General features: G+C 39.6%; 1 protein-coding gene across 1 annotated transcript in view; it reads left to right on the top strand.

The window, feature by feature from the left end:
- LOC131126447 (ephrin type-A receptor 3) overlaps nt 1–16,857 on the top strand; it is a 109,349-nt gene that overhangs the window by 70,303 nt on the left and 22,189 nt on the right. The window contains exons 9-10 of the mRNA XM_058068979.2: nt 810–972; nt 3,353–3,461. Of these exons, the coding sequence (XP_057924962.1) occupies nt 810–972; nt 3,353–3,461 (272 nt within the window). The remainder of the gene's footprint in view (nt 1–809; nt 973–3,352; nt 3,462–16,857) is intronic.

Here is a 16,857-nt window from a genome sequence, read left to right as displayed (position 1 = left end):
ATTTTTGTCACTGTCACCTTCATGGTGCAGTCAAATATGAGCACTGCTTTTAATAAAATTTTTATTATTGTCTGCAAATTGTTATTTTTCATGTGTCGCCTGCAATGTATGACATGTCTTGTACCATTGTCTTGTATAATTGGGTATGTTGAGTTGTGTTAAAGCTGATCATCATGGAATGTGGATGATGTTAATGTGTGCTATAATATCTTAACAAAATTTTATCAGTAACAGTGTACTAGTGGTAGGTTATAACATTTTGTTTCTGTAATGTGTGAAGGTGAACGAGTGCGTGTGTGTGTGTGGGTGGGGGGGTGTATTGTATGTTGAGAATGGCTTCTGTGTTGTAATTATTTTATTAGCATAGCACATTAAAGCACCTTACATTCTTTTACAACAATGCCATTGAAGAAGTTAAAGGTGACTTCAAATTTATTTCAGCCAAAAGGCGCTAAATCCATCATTTCAGCCAAAAGGCGCTAAATCTGAAAAAAAGAATTAAAAAAAATATATAAAATACATGGTGTGTGCAGGATTTTTATAGCATGCATTTTTATGACCTATATTGATAGCTCTTTCATTTGCAATATAGACTTGATGACCAAATAGATTGATATGTGCGTAATTAAAAATCATTGATTTTCTCGAAATCAGTCAAAATGGATTTAGCGCCTTTTGGTTGCAAGCTCTTCATATGTATATACATGTATTTTAATTTCTGCTTTTGGCAGAGTACCTTTTAACTTCTAGGGGTAATTTAATATTTGATTATTGAGTACATTTTTTCCCCTCCATTGTCTCCACTTCAGAACCAGCGGGAGCAGAACTACACCGTTTTGAAAACTCGCTCCAACATGATGACAGTAGATGGCCTCAAACCAGGCACCACCTACGTGTTCAGGGTCAGAGCCAAAACCGACGGAGGTTACGGCAGCTATGGTGGAGAGATCGAACTGGAGACCAGCCATGAAGGTAGACATGAATGATCCATCATCTCATCTCTGTGCTGCTAATATTATTGATAAGTCACATGCAAGCAGTGCAAACATGTTCAGATCTAAATTCAAAGAGCAGGCGAGCAAGGAGGACAAAGATGGAGTACAAACGGTGCGGCGAGATTATATCTCCATGTGGTGATTTGTCCCCGCTGGAGTTTAGAATCAATCCACAGGATGGTTATTAAATAGCTCACTTTTCATCTAAATGGCTGCTTCAGTTCTGTTGTCATCAGCGTATCCAAGAAGATTTATTAGATACAAAGAAGTAAGCCAGTAAGCCAAGAAATCCAATTTGTGCCTTTCTTTCATCTTGATCTCTTCTAAAGAAATAGTACTGGCCACTTCCTAACAACTAAATATATGCTTGTTTTGTAGTTGTCACTTATGTGTGTTGTCATCATGTGCAAAACATTCTCTTTCCTGCCACAGAGGCCCCATAATGTGGTCCTCAAAGTGCACATTGATTCTCAGACAGCAAGGCAGAGAGGCCGATAAATCATCTAATGTACAGTAGTGTATGTATAGATCATTTGTGCAGCAGTGTACAGTGGAAAGACATTAGCCTACTAATCATTGGATAGTCAATAAATATGCTTTCTGTGCCTACTCTACAACATATTGTATAATGTTTGTGGAAATGTCGACCATCCCACTTATTGAGCATTTCACTATATTTATATGAGTTTCACAGTCATCTTTAGATCTTTAGATACAGACAGTGGACACTGCATTAGGTACAACTACTTGGACAACATGTATTATCTTGTATTAGTGAATACTAATACTGTGGTTTTCATGAGTCAGTTAAGAGAAGGTCGACGATGCTTCAGATGCTTGATTTGCTCTTTAATCGGGGAGGGAATAGTCGGGAACTATGTCACATAATGACAAACAATAACTTACATAACAATACACACGTCCGTCATATTTATTATTTAAAAGCAGTCTAGCAAAGAATGCTGGGAAGCAAGAATTGCTTCCAGCGATGCTATAGTATGTGGTCGTTGTAATAGAAAGTCGTCCCTCACTGCTTCATGGTTTGAATTTTTGGGCTTTACTCTAATAGTTTTTTTCAGAAATATATCAATTAATAAATCATGCTGTTACGTATGTGTCTGAATGTGGCCTTATTAGTGAAACATACAAATATTTATGCAAACTATTGGGGGCTAATTTTTGCCAAAATTAAGCATTTTCAGTCATAAAAATGGCTAAATGAAATAAAATACAAATATAAGGAATTCAAAAGATACGTTCAAAGACACTGACATGGTATTGTACACTAAACACTAGGTGTCAGTAATGTTACTGTAATTGTTTGGAGAGACACACAATCACCAGAATTGATCGCCAGAACAACATGCTTTTATTGCAGGTTTGAATTATCTCACAACAGGCACAATAATGCCTTATAAAAACACAGGCTTCTGTTGCGACCGTAACCCACATCACCCTGAATTTCAACTCGAAACTCTTGACATGATTTCCTGTCTGCCACTCACTATGCTCCACTAGCGAACACATTAATAGCAATACACACAACACAAGTCTTATTTATATGTTAAATGGTCAATTTAATGTCATTATGTCCAATATGTTGGGTCATACAAGGTCACTCTAGGGTTGTTATTTCTCATCCAGAGGGCTCTAATAATGTTAAAAAATGATCTTAGGTTGAACAGGTTTTCTAGGCTCTAACTATGAAAATATTCAATTTATAAAGAAGAAATCATACTTAGCGGAAATTGGATATTCACTTATCACAATCTGTCTGGAAACAATTAACCACGATAAACGAGGGATTACTTTATTATCACGAGTAGGCATCACAGTAGTGGATTGTGCAGACTGTGCAGGTGCCCCTAATGTTATGTTTGGTGAGAGTGCATAATGCCAATGACATTTGAAATCAGATCATTCTATTGATCACTAAATAATATGTGTGTGCCAGTTAATACAAAGGATCGATGCTGCTGACTGGGTTTGCTTGAGGGAATTCATTTCGCTCACTAACACACACACACGGACACACACATATAGATGTGCCCGCCCTCAGCTAAGCCAGATAAATGGGGCATTTGTTTTGATTAATAGCTCGATTGGTGCGGTGTAAAAATCGATGCAACTGTCCAGAAAGTTCGAGCCAGTAGCCTTATGTGCAACGTTAACATATCCATTTGAGCAGAGGCGGCCCGAGTGGGAATGGCTCTCACATCCTCTCTCACGTCCTCACAGCCAGGCAATGCGGGAAGGAGTTTTAATCAGAAATGTTTTTCACTATTCCATCTAACATATCACTTTCCCCTGCACCTCTTTTTAAATCTGCTATGTTCCTTCGCATCCAATCTCTGCAGATGTCTTTGCTATTGGAGACCCGAACCAGTCCACCATCCTGGCTGTGTCCATCGCCGGCGGCATCGTGCTGCTCATCTTCCTGGTGATGTGCTTTGTGGTCAGCGGAAGGTGAGGTCAACCACACAAGACACCGAAGATGATCTTTAGATATAAAACTATTCTACTTTGGCTTTCCTAAGCGAGAACAAGGGAAAATTAATTAACACTCTCAACATGTAAGAATCTCAATTGAGGAGGTTTGGTTGAAACTGTCCAGCTGCTTCGAATCACACGAGGGGGTTCGACATCACCCGTTTTTGTTTGGTTGTTTATTTTTTTGTCATTGTTAGGTCTTATGGTAACGGATTACAGTACTTGTGTCTGAGTCTAAGCAGGGCCTCCAACTTTGACATTTAAGCCCAAGCAGATTGGTGGGAATGGAGGAGATCAGAACAACTGGATGTAGTTTTTTAGGGGGAAGAAAAATAGAAATGAATAGGAAAGGGAAGGTGGAAGGAGTGGTTATGAGAGGAAAAGGCATGAAAGGAGGTGTTTCCCACAGCACTGCAATCTTGATGGTGTATGATGGTGGTGGTTTGCAGAGGTTGGGGTGATATTATCACATCATCATGACTTTGACGTTATTGGCCATGACGCATTAACAAAAAGTCATTAAGAACACGAAAAGCTAAATTAATATATGTATTTAGAACTCAAATTAACTTTATTTTTGTTTTGATGACTGCCACAAAGAAGAGGAACCCGCCTGTGAATGTGTACTCACTGCTCGTTGAGAAGAGCAATACAGTAATCCCTCATTTGGCACAGTTCAGTGGTTCCAAACCCAACTGTAATAATTCAATTTCTGGGAAGTAAGATTCCCTATTTATAAATGGAATATTTCCATATTACAATCTTCTAAATATGCTGCGTTGGCATTATTAGAGCCCTCTAGACATGACATAACACCCCTATAGTCACCTTTACACTTACGACACAAATAAAACATAAACTCATTGTGTGTGTTGCTTTAAATGTGTTCCCAAGGGGAGCTTAGTGGCGGGCGGACAAGAAGTGACATCGGGTTCAGAGGTTTAGCTTGTTTTTATTGCCATGCAATAAAAACCTGTTGTTCTGGCGATCAAATCTGCTGTGTGTGTGTGTCGAACATTACAGTAGTATTACTGACACCTAGTGGCCAGTGTAGAATGCTTCTCAATGACTTATCAGGGTTTCCGCTACATGTAATTGACCATGCTGCAGCACCACAACAATATAAAAGCTGTCACCCATACGGTTTTTGTGTTTTGCAACTTGACCACAATGTTAACACAATGTTAAGTAAAGTTAAAAAATGGAAGGGAACGTGAGGAGGCTATGAGAAAGGGAATAGGACAAACATGGTCGAGGAAACGCGAGTAGGAAGAAGAGAAAGTAGGAGGATAAGGAGGAAATGAAAGGGGAGGAGAGGCGTGTTAAAAGGATGACATGATTTATCAAGGCACTAAATAAAAGTTAGCTTGTGTGAGCTGCAACGAGAAGACCAACCAACCCTGTGTATGAGCGCACACACACACACACACCTACACTAATGAACACACTTAAAACAAGAGTATTGATTAATGTGATCGCTTATCAGGCTGAGTGCTCTTGCCATTGATAGGGGGGTTGTAATCAGGACCAGACTAACCAGTAAAGCACACACAAACATACTATACACATACGCACACACACGCTTCTCAGTTAGGGCACAACAACATTTCTTTTAATCGAAGGGGAATTGTGAGCTTGAGACGTAAAACAAGCTGTTAACTGTATCGTACGAGTACGCACGTGATGTCACACTCGCACAGTCACACTCAGCTAATAAGCTCTCACAGGCCAGGAGGTGTTAACTGGGTTTTTACGGGAGGGTCGATGCACAGACATCAATTTTAGGTCGCTTCCTCTGTCGCTGTCTTCCTCATCTTCCTTTCATTTTAAGACGGGAACACACTGGGGAGACAGCAATGCTGATTACTGTTTTCTATTAAACAGCGTCTGTGCAGCTGTCAAAAGTTGTGCACCCTTGTGCATAGGTAGGTGGAGCTTTGAGTTGTGTGTGTTTTAGGTCAGGGGGAACGGGGCGAGGATCAAAGCTGCATCACTTGGGAAGTTAGAGCAGGCGCGAGAGGCAGACCTGAGGTAAAGAGACAGGAGTGGAGGATGGGGTGAGCCGTATTTGATTTCATGCACTGTAGAGGGATGTTGCACCAATCGAGAGCTACAATTGAAGATGGAATCAAAGGCTTGGAGAGGGTTGGACAGAAAATGGCATTGATGGTGGAGAGCAACAGGAATGCAATCCAAGATGATATGTGTGTTTAAGAGAGGAGAAGAACCAGGGAGGTGAGGTGTGGGTCGACACAAGAGCATGAAAATGAAAATCAGGAAGTGGGCAGTGGATATTGTCTTTTTTTTCCCCCATTCTGCACAAATTTCTGTGTCGCTTATACTTTTATGCATTTCATTTGGCTCTCTGGTGTTCTTTCCTTGTCAATATGTACTAAAATCATAACATACAGGCTCTCAATTTATGTCAACAAAGATTACTTTGGAATTAACAAAGTTAGTCAACAGTGACATTTCTATAAAGACTTATTTCAAAGTCATTTTAAAATGCGTTTTAATTTAATTTAATACGGTGGAATTTTGGGGGAAAAAAGCAAAGACTGCTGTCATTATAATGTAAGACTGTTATTGGCTCTAGTGATTGTAAACGTGATGCTTTTTATTGACTTGAGTTTTATGAGTCACTCACTAAAGTGAATCAGGTACTCGATTCACTCAAATTGGGTGTCAAAGTGCGCATGCACAAAAAACATGGAGACTCCCATATACCAAACTTAATAAATCTATGTGTTTGGAAGCTGGTATCGCCACAGGCATCATGCAGACTTTGTGTCATAACAAATTCTTTATGTAAAATGACGTAATAATGGCCTAATACAATCAATGGTGACAATTTTATGCAGAACATGAATTAGGCATCTTCTCCATTATTTCTTGGCACATCCAATATGGCAGTGACGTTGACGTGTGATTCAGCGCTCATTGCAGCGTCTTCATCACCTGAGAAACTTCCACACACGCAGCAAGTCCACCTACCCGACTTATTAAGCCTATGAACGCATGTCAGGTTCACGATTCATTTGTCAGCACCTTCATGTCGGCGTTAGCGAGTGAATCCAGTACCCATTTTCTTCGAGTGCTCAGTTCGATGTGGAACTGGAAGTGGATAGTTGATTTCAGGCAAGAAGCAGATCTGTTGCTTTTTCCATGGGCTTAATACATACGTAGTATAAGTATACAAATGCAGTTAGAGTAATTAGTTTCCACCTTTTAAATTGTTTGCATTGTTGCAGTGAGTACTACGAGTTGCAAGAACAGGCCGATGTTATGATTACGTATCTGAATGGACAGTTGAATGGAATGTTGCTTTATTGAGGAACCAATATGTCCATGTCTAAATCTAAAAAGGGGCCCCACCTTCATCAAATTGAATTACAAGCACTTTTTTCATCACACACTACATTGTAGGATGTTGCTGTGAGGGAATTGCAAACATGCCCTACTATCCTACTATCGCTTTATAGTGCATGTTATAGTTATAAATATAGAAACTAACAATGACACTGAAATTTGTTTGCTTGAATGTATTGCTGTAGTAATAGTTCACAAAGCATACAACACACATCTACTTTGCAACATAGTGAACAACACAGTGTACAGGCTGATTTACGGGTTCTTCCGTTCAGTTCTGTTCTAGCTGTCCTGTAGCTGATGCTGCTACAGGAGGCGCAACATAAAAATACTGTCGAAAGTTCTTCAGATGCTGGGTGGCTCTAACAAATCACACTAGTTTTGTATAGGTGCCATGCAAGCAAAGGCGTGGAAGTGTGTGTTTGTGTGTGAAGTTTTCCGCTTTTTGTCCTCCTGAAGGGGGGGCTTTGGCAGGCTGGCAGGTGTGAGCGGTGGGAGGCGAGCAAACGACTGGCATCACCATGAATTGAGCAGATGGCCTTTCACTCAAAAAGTGTTCCCCCCCCACCTACATCGGTCTTCACTTCTCTCTCGCTTCTTGTTAAACATGTTACAACTTCTGCCTCGCAGCATCTGTGTGTGCTTCTCATCTAGAGTACGGTCTAATGACTTTCCGGTTTTGCAGAAAGTAACAGTCTCCTTCTCGAAATATCTGCAGGGTTTGTTTCCCTGACATACTCCTGTCTAGTGTTTGTAACGTGTGAGTTGTGGTGAGAAGTTGAAGTGCTTTTTAGTAGGCCGTCTCATCGGCCAAGTCTGTTAAAGTCTACATTTATTGATTAAGATTGGACTTTTCTTGTTAGACATTGAAAATATCTCAACTTTAAAGTGTGTGGAGTTTGTGAAGTTGGTTCATGCTTTTGTAACTATCCCTTTCCGATGGAAAGAGCCGAACTGAGCATGTGTGTCTGCAAGTCCATCCATTAAGCGCATATTCTGCAAGGTGTCCTGTGTGATCTAATGAAAGAAAAACATTCCGATAATGTGTGTGATTCAAGGAGAAAGGCTCCATGAAATCACAACTACAGGATGATAATAGCGCTACGTTTTTAGCACATTGTGTTAATGTGAATGTTTGTGCGGATAAGCTCTTTTTCTCTTACATCCACAGCATCTGTTGTGCAGCCTAGGGTTGTTCTTAAAAAACTTAATGGCACAACAGAGAGATGGGGGGGGGGTGTCAGTGGTGGATGAAAACATGTCCTGGAGAGACGTGTTTTTTATGTCATGAAAGAACCAGGGAAGCAATTAAATGACAGTTATTATTGAGGTTGAAATGATACTGAAGGATAAATACTATAAGTGCAATATGAATGGTGGAGGTCGAATTCTACCATTGAAGACAGCAAAGCCTTCATGTGTGTGGGTGTTGTTGCTATGTTTCCTCAGTAATAACACTAATAAACATTAGGCATGCATGAGACAGCCCCCCCAAAAAATCAAACAAGGAGGTAATGTGGGATGTGATATTAGCGTGATGTTATTAGACCGATTTGAATGTTTTGCTTGGATTTTAGCACTTTCAGTTAAGCATAGCTTAACTGGACGGTGTAGCCTGGTAAGCATTGCAGTCATTGGAGCTTGTTGAGGCTCAGGCTTTATGCAAATGAGCAGTTGTTGCAATGGCTCAAATATCTAATAAACAGTTGAAAAATGTCTAATCCATTCAGATGCATTTATTAGGCATTTTACAATCGTGACCTAATCAAGTAAGTGACATCATGAGGGGTGTGACTGGGATCTACATACCGATCTATTTGCATATATAAAAATACACTTCACTTAATGCAGTGCTTCTCAATTATCTTCTGTTACACCCCTCTAGGAAGAAGACAATATAATGCACCCCCCACGCTCTGCCGCTACTATTAAAAGTATCATTTGTCTATAAAATTGTTATACAGCTCTGAATAGCATTGTATCCTTATTGTCATTAAATAAAACCAAAAAAGAAAACCTATAGATCAACTTACAGCGGCTTATCAGTGTGTAATGTCTGTAAGTGACATCTTCATTTATCCGGCTTCATGCTTTTTGTGGCATCGTTTTTAGACACTGTAACACACCGGCTTTAGTCAAAGTGAAGCCAAGCGCTACATACGTTTGGTCATATGTCCTGGTCCTAGATTTCAAGAGGCGTCTCACTCTGCCTTTCTTTTCATTATCCCTTGCTATTTTGTCATGCTTTCTCTTGAGAGTTTGTTCGCTGTACTCCCGCTTGCTCAGTGCATAAATACTGTATTGCCTGCCACTGACAAATGCACCTAATATTGCTATACATTAGTTATTATACAATAGTTCCAGGTCCAGCAATGTTAAGTGAATTTCTTAAGTGAGATAGAATTCCTTATTTATAAATCATCATCACATAATTGCAACATCAAAAATATGTTTAAATCTTCTAAATACGTACGTTTTTGAACATTATTACAACCCTCTAATATAGTAGATCTAAAAAGGGTAAATAAGCCATTTGAGATATAAATTAGGATTGTATATGTTAAAAATATGCTATAAATGTGTACCCTCACAGTGCAGAGTGAGTGGTAGACAGGAGGTGACATCCCAGATTCAGAGTTGAGTTTCAGCTTTAACAGGGAAAGCATTGTAGAGAACGGGAACTTACCTGGTGGCACGGTCCAGTGTAGACTGCACTTGCTCCGCCTTCTCTAGACCCAGATTAAGACCCGAAAATAAAATAAAAAAAAAAGAAAATACTTCAATATTTGAGCACACATCTAAAACAGAAGTATTTTTAACAGTGGAAGTAACAAGATTAACATGTGTTTTGGTGTCATGTTTTGATGCCATATGCATGCTGATTAGACTAATAATAGGCTCTATTCAACCACGAAACCCTATGATTTATGAATTCATATTTTAAAAAAACATGAGAGAGTGAAGCCACAATAGTGGCGAGGGACGACTGTATTCCCGTATTCTGTTTCCTCATTCCTTCCCGTACCTTCTTTTTATCCATTTCCATTTCCTTTTCCCTTTAATGAGAACCATTTAATTGAAATGTTTCCAAACAGGGTGCTAATGAAACATGGACAGATTTATTAGTCATAACTCTTTGGCTAATCATTTCACCGTCTTAATAATTAGCCAGTGCTGAGTAAATCTTTTTACAGTATGGTCAGAGATCGTTGAGTCGGTGCCAGACACCGGCAAGATGGAGACTGCATGAGCCAGAGTGTACTTTGTTAGACCAACCAGACTTCTTTTTTTATTTTTAATTTTTGTACCTCCTTTTGTGGCATCCATTCAGAGAATGTTTGGTCATACAGGTGGTTAGTCGAGACATTTTTGCTGTGAAATAACAAAACGGTGAATTGAATCCATCGATTTCATTCTCAGTAATTAGATTTCATTTAATAGCTTGATATTAAATGGAATCGCCATTAGTAATCACCGAGAGTAATGATGACTGCTATGGGTGTGTGGTAAGAGGTGTCACGCCAGAGGGGTGACTAACGACATACTGATTTCATTTTTCTCGTCATTCTGATTAGCAGAGGGAAAATAATGTGGCGAGACAGGAAATGAAAGTGGAGAGGAGCAATGTGAAATACAGGGTGTTCATCTCTGTGTGCATCCGAGCCCTCCTGACTCCTTCCTTGTTCCAGACTGCATCAATTTCTCCTCCCATCAGCTAACCAGCAGCTTTCCTCTAATCCTATAAAATCTGGCCAGTCATATAAAACAAAGCAGGTGATATGAGGCAGGTGCTGAACTACACTTTATTAGCTCTGCTAGTGTCTCAGGCTAACGTCAGTCCAAGGTTATTCACAAGCATGAAAACAGTCAAGCACTGTATCCAATATACGTCCAAAGTCTTGACCCTTTCTTCGCATCTTTTCAATGTACCGACCCTCATTTTGACTCTCCTGTGGACACTCATTGGGGTATAGTTGTTTGCTACAGGGATAATTCTTTGGAAAATAAAATCTGTCGGGGCTTAGAAAAAGATTGCCTAAAATAAAGAATATTATAGTATATTATGACCGCATGGCGAATAAGTGGTTAGCGCTGGGCTCACAGCTAGGAGACACGAGTTCAATTCCACCCTTGGCCATCTCTATGTGGAGTTTGTATGTTCTCCCCGTGCATGTGTGGGTTTTCCCTTGGACTCCGGTTTCCTCCCACATTCCAAAAACATGCTAAGTTAATTGGCGACTCCAAATTGTCCATAGGTATGAATGTGAGTGTGAATGGTTGTTTGTCTATATGTGCCCTGCGATTGGCTGGCGACCAGACAGCTGGGATAAGCTCCAGCAACCCCACGACCCTCGTGAGAATAAGCTGTAGAAAATGAATGAATGAATAGTATATTACACTTACAATTCAATTACCCTTACAGTAGGGGCGCTGTACTTTGTACACATGACTAATAAAGTATCTTTCTTATCTTTGCTGGCATGGTAAATTTTGATGGTGGTATACAGTAATCCCTTGTTTATCATGGTTAATTGGTTTGAGACCCGACTGTGGTAAGTGAATTGCCACAAAGTAGAAATCTTGATTCATAAGTGGAATAGTTTTGTAGTTAGAGTGTAGAAAATCTGTTTACAACCTTGTAAATATATTTTTGAACATTATTTCAGACCTCTAGATATTAAAATAGCACCCCTATATTCACGTTTACACTTGTATTACCCAATATAGTCAACATAATAACAGAAAATAAGGCTTGTGCTCGTGTATTACTGTAAATGTGTTTTGGTGGCATAGACGGGAAGTGATGTCGGGGGCTCAGAGTTGAGTTTTAACTTGCTGTGGATTATGGCTATGTTTTTATTAAGGATTATTGTACCTGTTGTTAGGTCATTCAAAAAAAGCCTTTTGTTCTGGAGATCAAGTTTGGCGATTGTGTGTTTCATCGAACATTACAATAACATTAAAGACACATCGTGGCCAGTGTAGAATACTACATATACTTCACAACATCTATGAATGCATCCTCTGAATGCCTTATATTTATAGTGAACATTTTTATGCTTGAAAATGCTTAATTTTGGCGAAAATATATAAAATTGCCTCAATATGCATACTATGTTTTAACTAATAATAGACGGTATTCAACCAGCATAAAACAACATGAATTATTTTATAATACATATCTGGAGAATCCACCATAGAGTGAAGCCACAAAATTTGAAGCATGAAGTGGTGAGGGACGACTGTATTGTAATAGGTGATGTCAAACACTAACATCTAACCCTCCAGTCAACTTCACCGTCCATTTTCACCCTCCAGATACCTCCTGGTTCGTTTTTGGTTGATATGTTATCCCTGTTGCTGCAGCACAAACACCGCCTCACCTTGTGTCTTTCCACATCCCTTATGTCGTCCCTTTGGCTTTCTATTCCTACGGCCGCCTCCCCTTCCTCACCCCCCTCCCCATGTGATTGCTTGTTAGTTGGTATGCAGGCTTGGAACCCCATTGTGCTTTTTTGCCTGTCAGCACTCTTTTCCTGTCTCACTCCTTCTCTCTCTCTCTTTCTTTTCCTTTCTAGCTCCTTTGTCCACGCTTTATATATATATATATATATATATATATATTAAAAAAACATAACCTCAGAGGAGTAGAAAGCAGAGGACAGGGCCAGAGTGGATAAACAGATGGATGACGAAAGCTGAGCTATATGGCTTATTGGACAGTGGGGTGATTTCACTGAAGAACAGAATTAGGAAATAAAATAATACCCCGTGAGAGATAAAGGGCGGCAAAAGCGAGAATGACAGGACGAGGGGGGGGGGTGGCGTGGGGCTATACGGCAATAATATTATATGGATGGAGTTTTGTGAGGGAAGCTTGCTAGCAGAATGACAAATGGGTCTCAAGTGACAGAGTATTATATTAAAAAGTAAATTGATATGCAAATGTGGAGTGTGTAGCGTCGGAGGACAGGGATAGCCTGTTGTCATCACTGAAGTGGAACAGAGAGAAAGGTAAGGACTCGGCTAGGATGGCAATGCAGAAGTCTATTAGTATGTGTGTGTACATTTGTGCACTTAAGTCAGCATTAATATAAAGGTGCGTGTGTGTGTGTGTGTGTGCAGCATATAGTGCAGTTGAGTGTCAGCAAAATAGCAGAAGAATGTTTCCCCATGGTGCCAAACTGTGCCAACTTCTGACTGCAGGGCATCGGCATAAAGAATCAGCCGGTGGGAACGCAGATGTCCTCATTATAAAATTTAACTCTGGACACTAAATGTCAGTATAGCATAGTAAATACCTGTGGAATGCAAATCTATACCTGACATTTGCCTTGGTAATTGTGCAAACACATCCCCAACAAACTATTTTAGCACAAACTTGCCAGACTAACGATGTTTTGCAAGCGCTTGTTGCATAACGGATATGCCGTGTACAATTTCATGCGGTCGAGGCAGTGTGACATCCTTGCATGACTGACATGCAAAAGCAGGGGCCTTGTGTTTGTAGCCAACGTGGTCCTCCTACCTTTAGGCCACTGTCACAAAGTAGCCGAGAAACAAAGTTGCAAAAATGAAGAGACACGCAGGAATCAGGATTCCTAGCTCAATCTGGATTTGAGCTGACGTTATTTAAAATGTAGGTCAGCAAAACATGATGACCTGATGCGATGCGTGTATGCCATCAACACAGAGGCTACCCTACCAAAGTCGCACTAGCACTTACATTTGCCCATAGCGAGAATTATGCAGATGCAGTCAGTCATTTCCATAAACTAAATGTTCTGCTTTTTCTGCATTTCTTTGCTTCTACACATTAAACGACTGAACTGAAACGTGACACCACAAACAAATAGGAATATAAGACAATATAACAGGAATATAAGACAAGGCTGAATGTAACACAACCCCTTATATTCAAAAATCTTAATTCATAATTCAGTTTTCAAGTTTTCCAAGCAAAGAACAATGGTATATACTATATTCATATTTTCAGTAATATTTTCAAAACATTTTAAAAATATTTTATTTAAATATTTTAATTAAATAGATATTTAATTAAATATTTTAATATTTTAATTTTCATTACCTTATTGTATTATTGACTCCTTTTCAGCTACGAAAATAATGTTGGTAGGTCTTCATTGAAATGAAGGCCCACCCTCCCCCAAGGAGAAACCCCCCCACACTATTTGAGAAGCACTGGTCTAAATTAAGTATTTTCAAGCTATTGGCTAAATAAACGAAAATGCAAATGTAAGGTATTCAGAAGACACATTTAAAGATTTGATATGTAGTATTCTACACTGGTCACTAGGTGTCACTAATATTACTGTTGGAACGGGTGTGTTGTGTAGTTCTGAGTTGCATGTTGGGTTACAAGAAATAGGAAAAAAGAGAACTTGGAAGTCCTCAATTGTTTATACTGTGTTTTCAGCATCTGCCTGTAAGTCACTGTGACCTGTATCTATTCAAATCTAATTCTAATCTATATCAAATATAAAGGTTGACTACTTTACTAATTTACCCTATTCAGCCTCCCATGTATGTTATTTATGATATTATGCAGTTGAATAACTATTCATATATTATGTTAACATCTCAGACACCTAGTCTGGTAGCTGTAATAAGTTTTTAGGGACAAACTGATGGGGCAATGAGCTTTTTTAGTCAAGACAGTGAATTATATGCTACTTATGGCTTTACTTGACTCAGCTCATTTGCAGCATCTATACAGATGTTAAATTTGGCTGAAAATACATGTACTTTATTTTTACGACTTGTCAATGCATTGCCTTATGACACAGTGAATACCCTGTACATAACAAGGTCTTGTAACGATATATAATAATATGTGCAATGTTGGGAAATGCAGTCCGATGGTGGAGCCTTGATTAGCTGACTTCATGTGGCTTTCAAGTGAGGTTGTTACACCAGACATAGTTGACAGGGGAAAACAAAAGGCGAACCCGTGTCAGGTTTTATGCCATGTTTAAGACTGTAGCGCTAATGATTCATGACACTTCTAACGAGAGAGGAGAAATGAGTCTGTCTGTAATTACTATGGAAATGTGTTCATTTCCCATCAGACATACTCAGTCACATCTGCAACCATGCACCGGCACAAACACACACACACACACACCCACATCTAGATGCGGAGCAACAGAAATGTGCTGTCGGTTTCACAGAACATGTATGTCCCCGTGGGATCATCACAGAACTGTGACTCATGTCCCCCATTCACCATATGTTCTACACACGTGCCCTAAAGCGGTGTGTGTCATGGGGGTAATGATCGTCTCACGGTGTGTGAATGGAGCCCAGCTGATAACCAGGTGACACCCTCCCTCTTTCACCGCCTTCATCTCAACTTCCCCCAAATACCAGTATGTCCGCATGTGTGTGTGTGTGTGTGTATTCCCAACTGAGTATCCAAGCAGTCAGCTGTGTAAAACTGACACATGATATTCAAACTCCAAATGCTGTGATTTAATGAGCAGAGCCATCCAAAGGCTCTCATGACTCCCACAAACCAAAGGCTGGACTGCACTGTATTTGCTTAAGGAGTAGATACATGATGATATTGTGAGGCAGTTACACTTTCTGGCACTTCACTCAATGTACCATATCGAATGTCCTGTACCCAAAAATGTGATTGCAGAAACATTTAGTATCTTCACGGTAAATTTTCATGGTGATAACACTGAAATCTGAATTGAATATGAATTCAGTGCAGTTATTATATTTTAATGGAAAATATAAGTCCTTGTTGTTGTTGTTGTGTTGCTCATACATGCACATTAACACTCATTTTACTTTACAATTCTTTACAATTATTCTCATTATGATACAGTGTGTAACTTTGTGCTATTTTTATATAATTGATCCACTGTTTTATTCACTGTTTGCATGTCTGGCTTACCCTAATGTACTTTACAGACTGGTTACTGCTGTATTTGTTTAACTTTAAAAAGAGGTGGCCTTTTCGATAAGCAAATGAATCTAATACTATAGTATATATATCTAATAAGTAAAATACGCTTAAATTGACCCACTACGTAAGGGACATTGACTCGCATGTGCATGGGTCATATACTAAAAGATTATTGAATATATATACGTACACTGAATATCAAGGGTCCTTAGATTGATCCTTGGGGTAGCCCTACTGAACTGAGCCATTGCATGTACGTATGTTATATGGCTGTTATGTCTCCATGTGTCATCTTCCAGTGGATATTCTCATGGTGAGGGGTTTGAACAGGCCTCTCCACCCAATCAAACTGCAGTCCGTCATGCATCACGCAGCAGAGGCTATGTTCTATTTAAATCATTTTTAGCACAGCATTACATCAAACTGCTCTTTTTATTTTACGGCCTGAAATATTTGTGCTAAATCTAAAAAAAGCAGTGAGCCTTGCATGTTTATGGGCGATGGGGGCTGTTAGACTCCTGTTTCAAGCTAATGCTCAACACAGTGGAAAAACACACTGACAAGACACACACACGCACACACGCTCACTGGTATGATTCCCCCTGCAAGGTCGCTGTAACACAATAAGTTAAACACTTCCTCACAGGTGGACAACAGGCTTGTTGATCAATTGATCAATATTTTGGTCGTTGCACAGACCCACGTAGGGTGTGTGTGCACATACAGGCAGAGGGGACGTAAATAGGGTGGGAGATGTGTGTCTGTGTGTGCGTGTGTGTTAGAGTTTGACCCGTAGTAAATCTGGAGGCGGTCATGGCCAGAGGGGCTCTTGATCGTTAATGCATTGGATCAGGGTGTCTCTATAAGAACATCTGTGACTTGCACAAAAACTCAATATTTGGTAATAATGGGAGTGTGAAACTGACAGACGGAATAAGAATAAAGTGTTTTTGCATTTTTAGAGGCTAGCACCAACTAACACAGCGCATAAGTAGTCTCTTTGGATAATTGTACACAATAGGTACTGCGTTTTAATTTGCGGGATTCTGGCTTCTTTAAAAAAGT

The sequence above is a fragment of the Doryrhamphus excisus genome, linkage group LG6 (genome assembly GCF_037039965.1).
Source record: "Doryrhamphus excisus strain RoL-2023G ecotype Guam linkage group LG6, RoL_Dexc_Guam_v1.1, whole genome shotgun sequence".
Classification (NCBI taxonomy): Eukaryota; Metazoa; Chordata; class Actinopteri; order Syngnathiformes; family Syngnathidae; genus Doryrhamphus; species Doryrhamphus excisus.
This window is presented reverse-complemented; position numbering and strand designations above follow the sequence as displayed.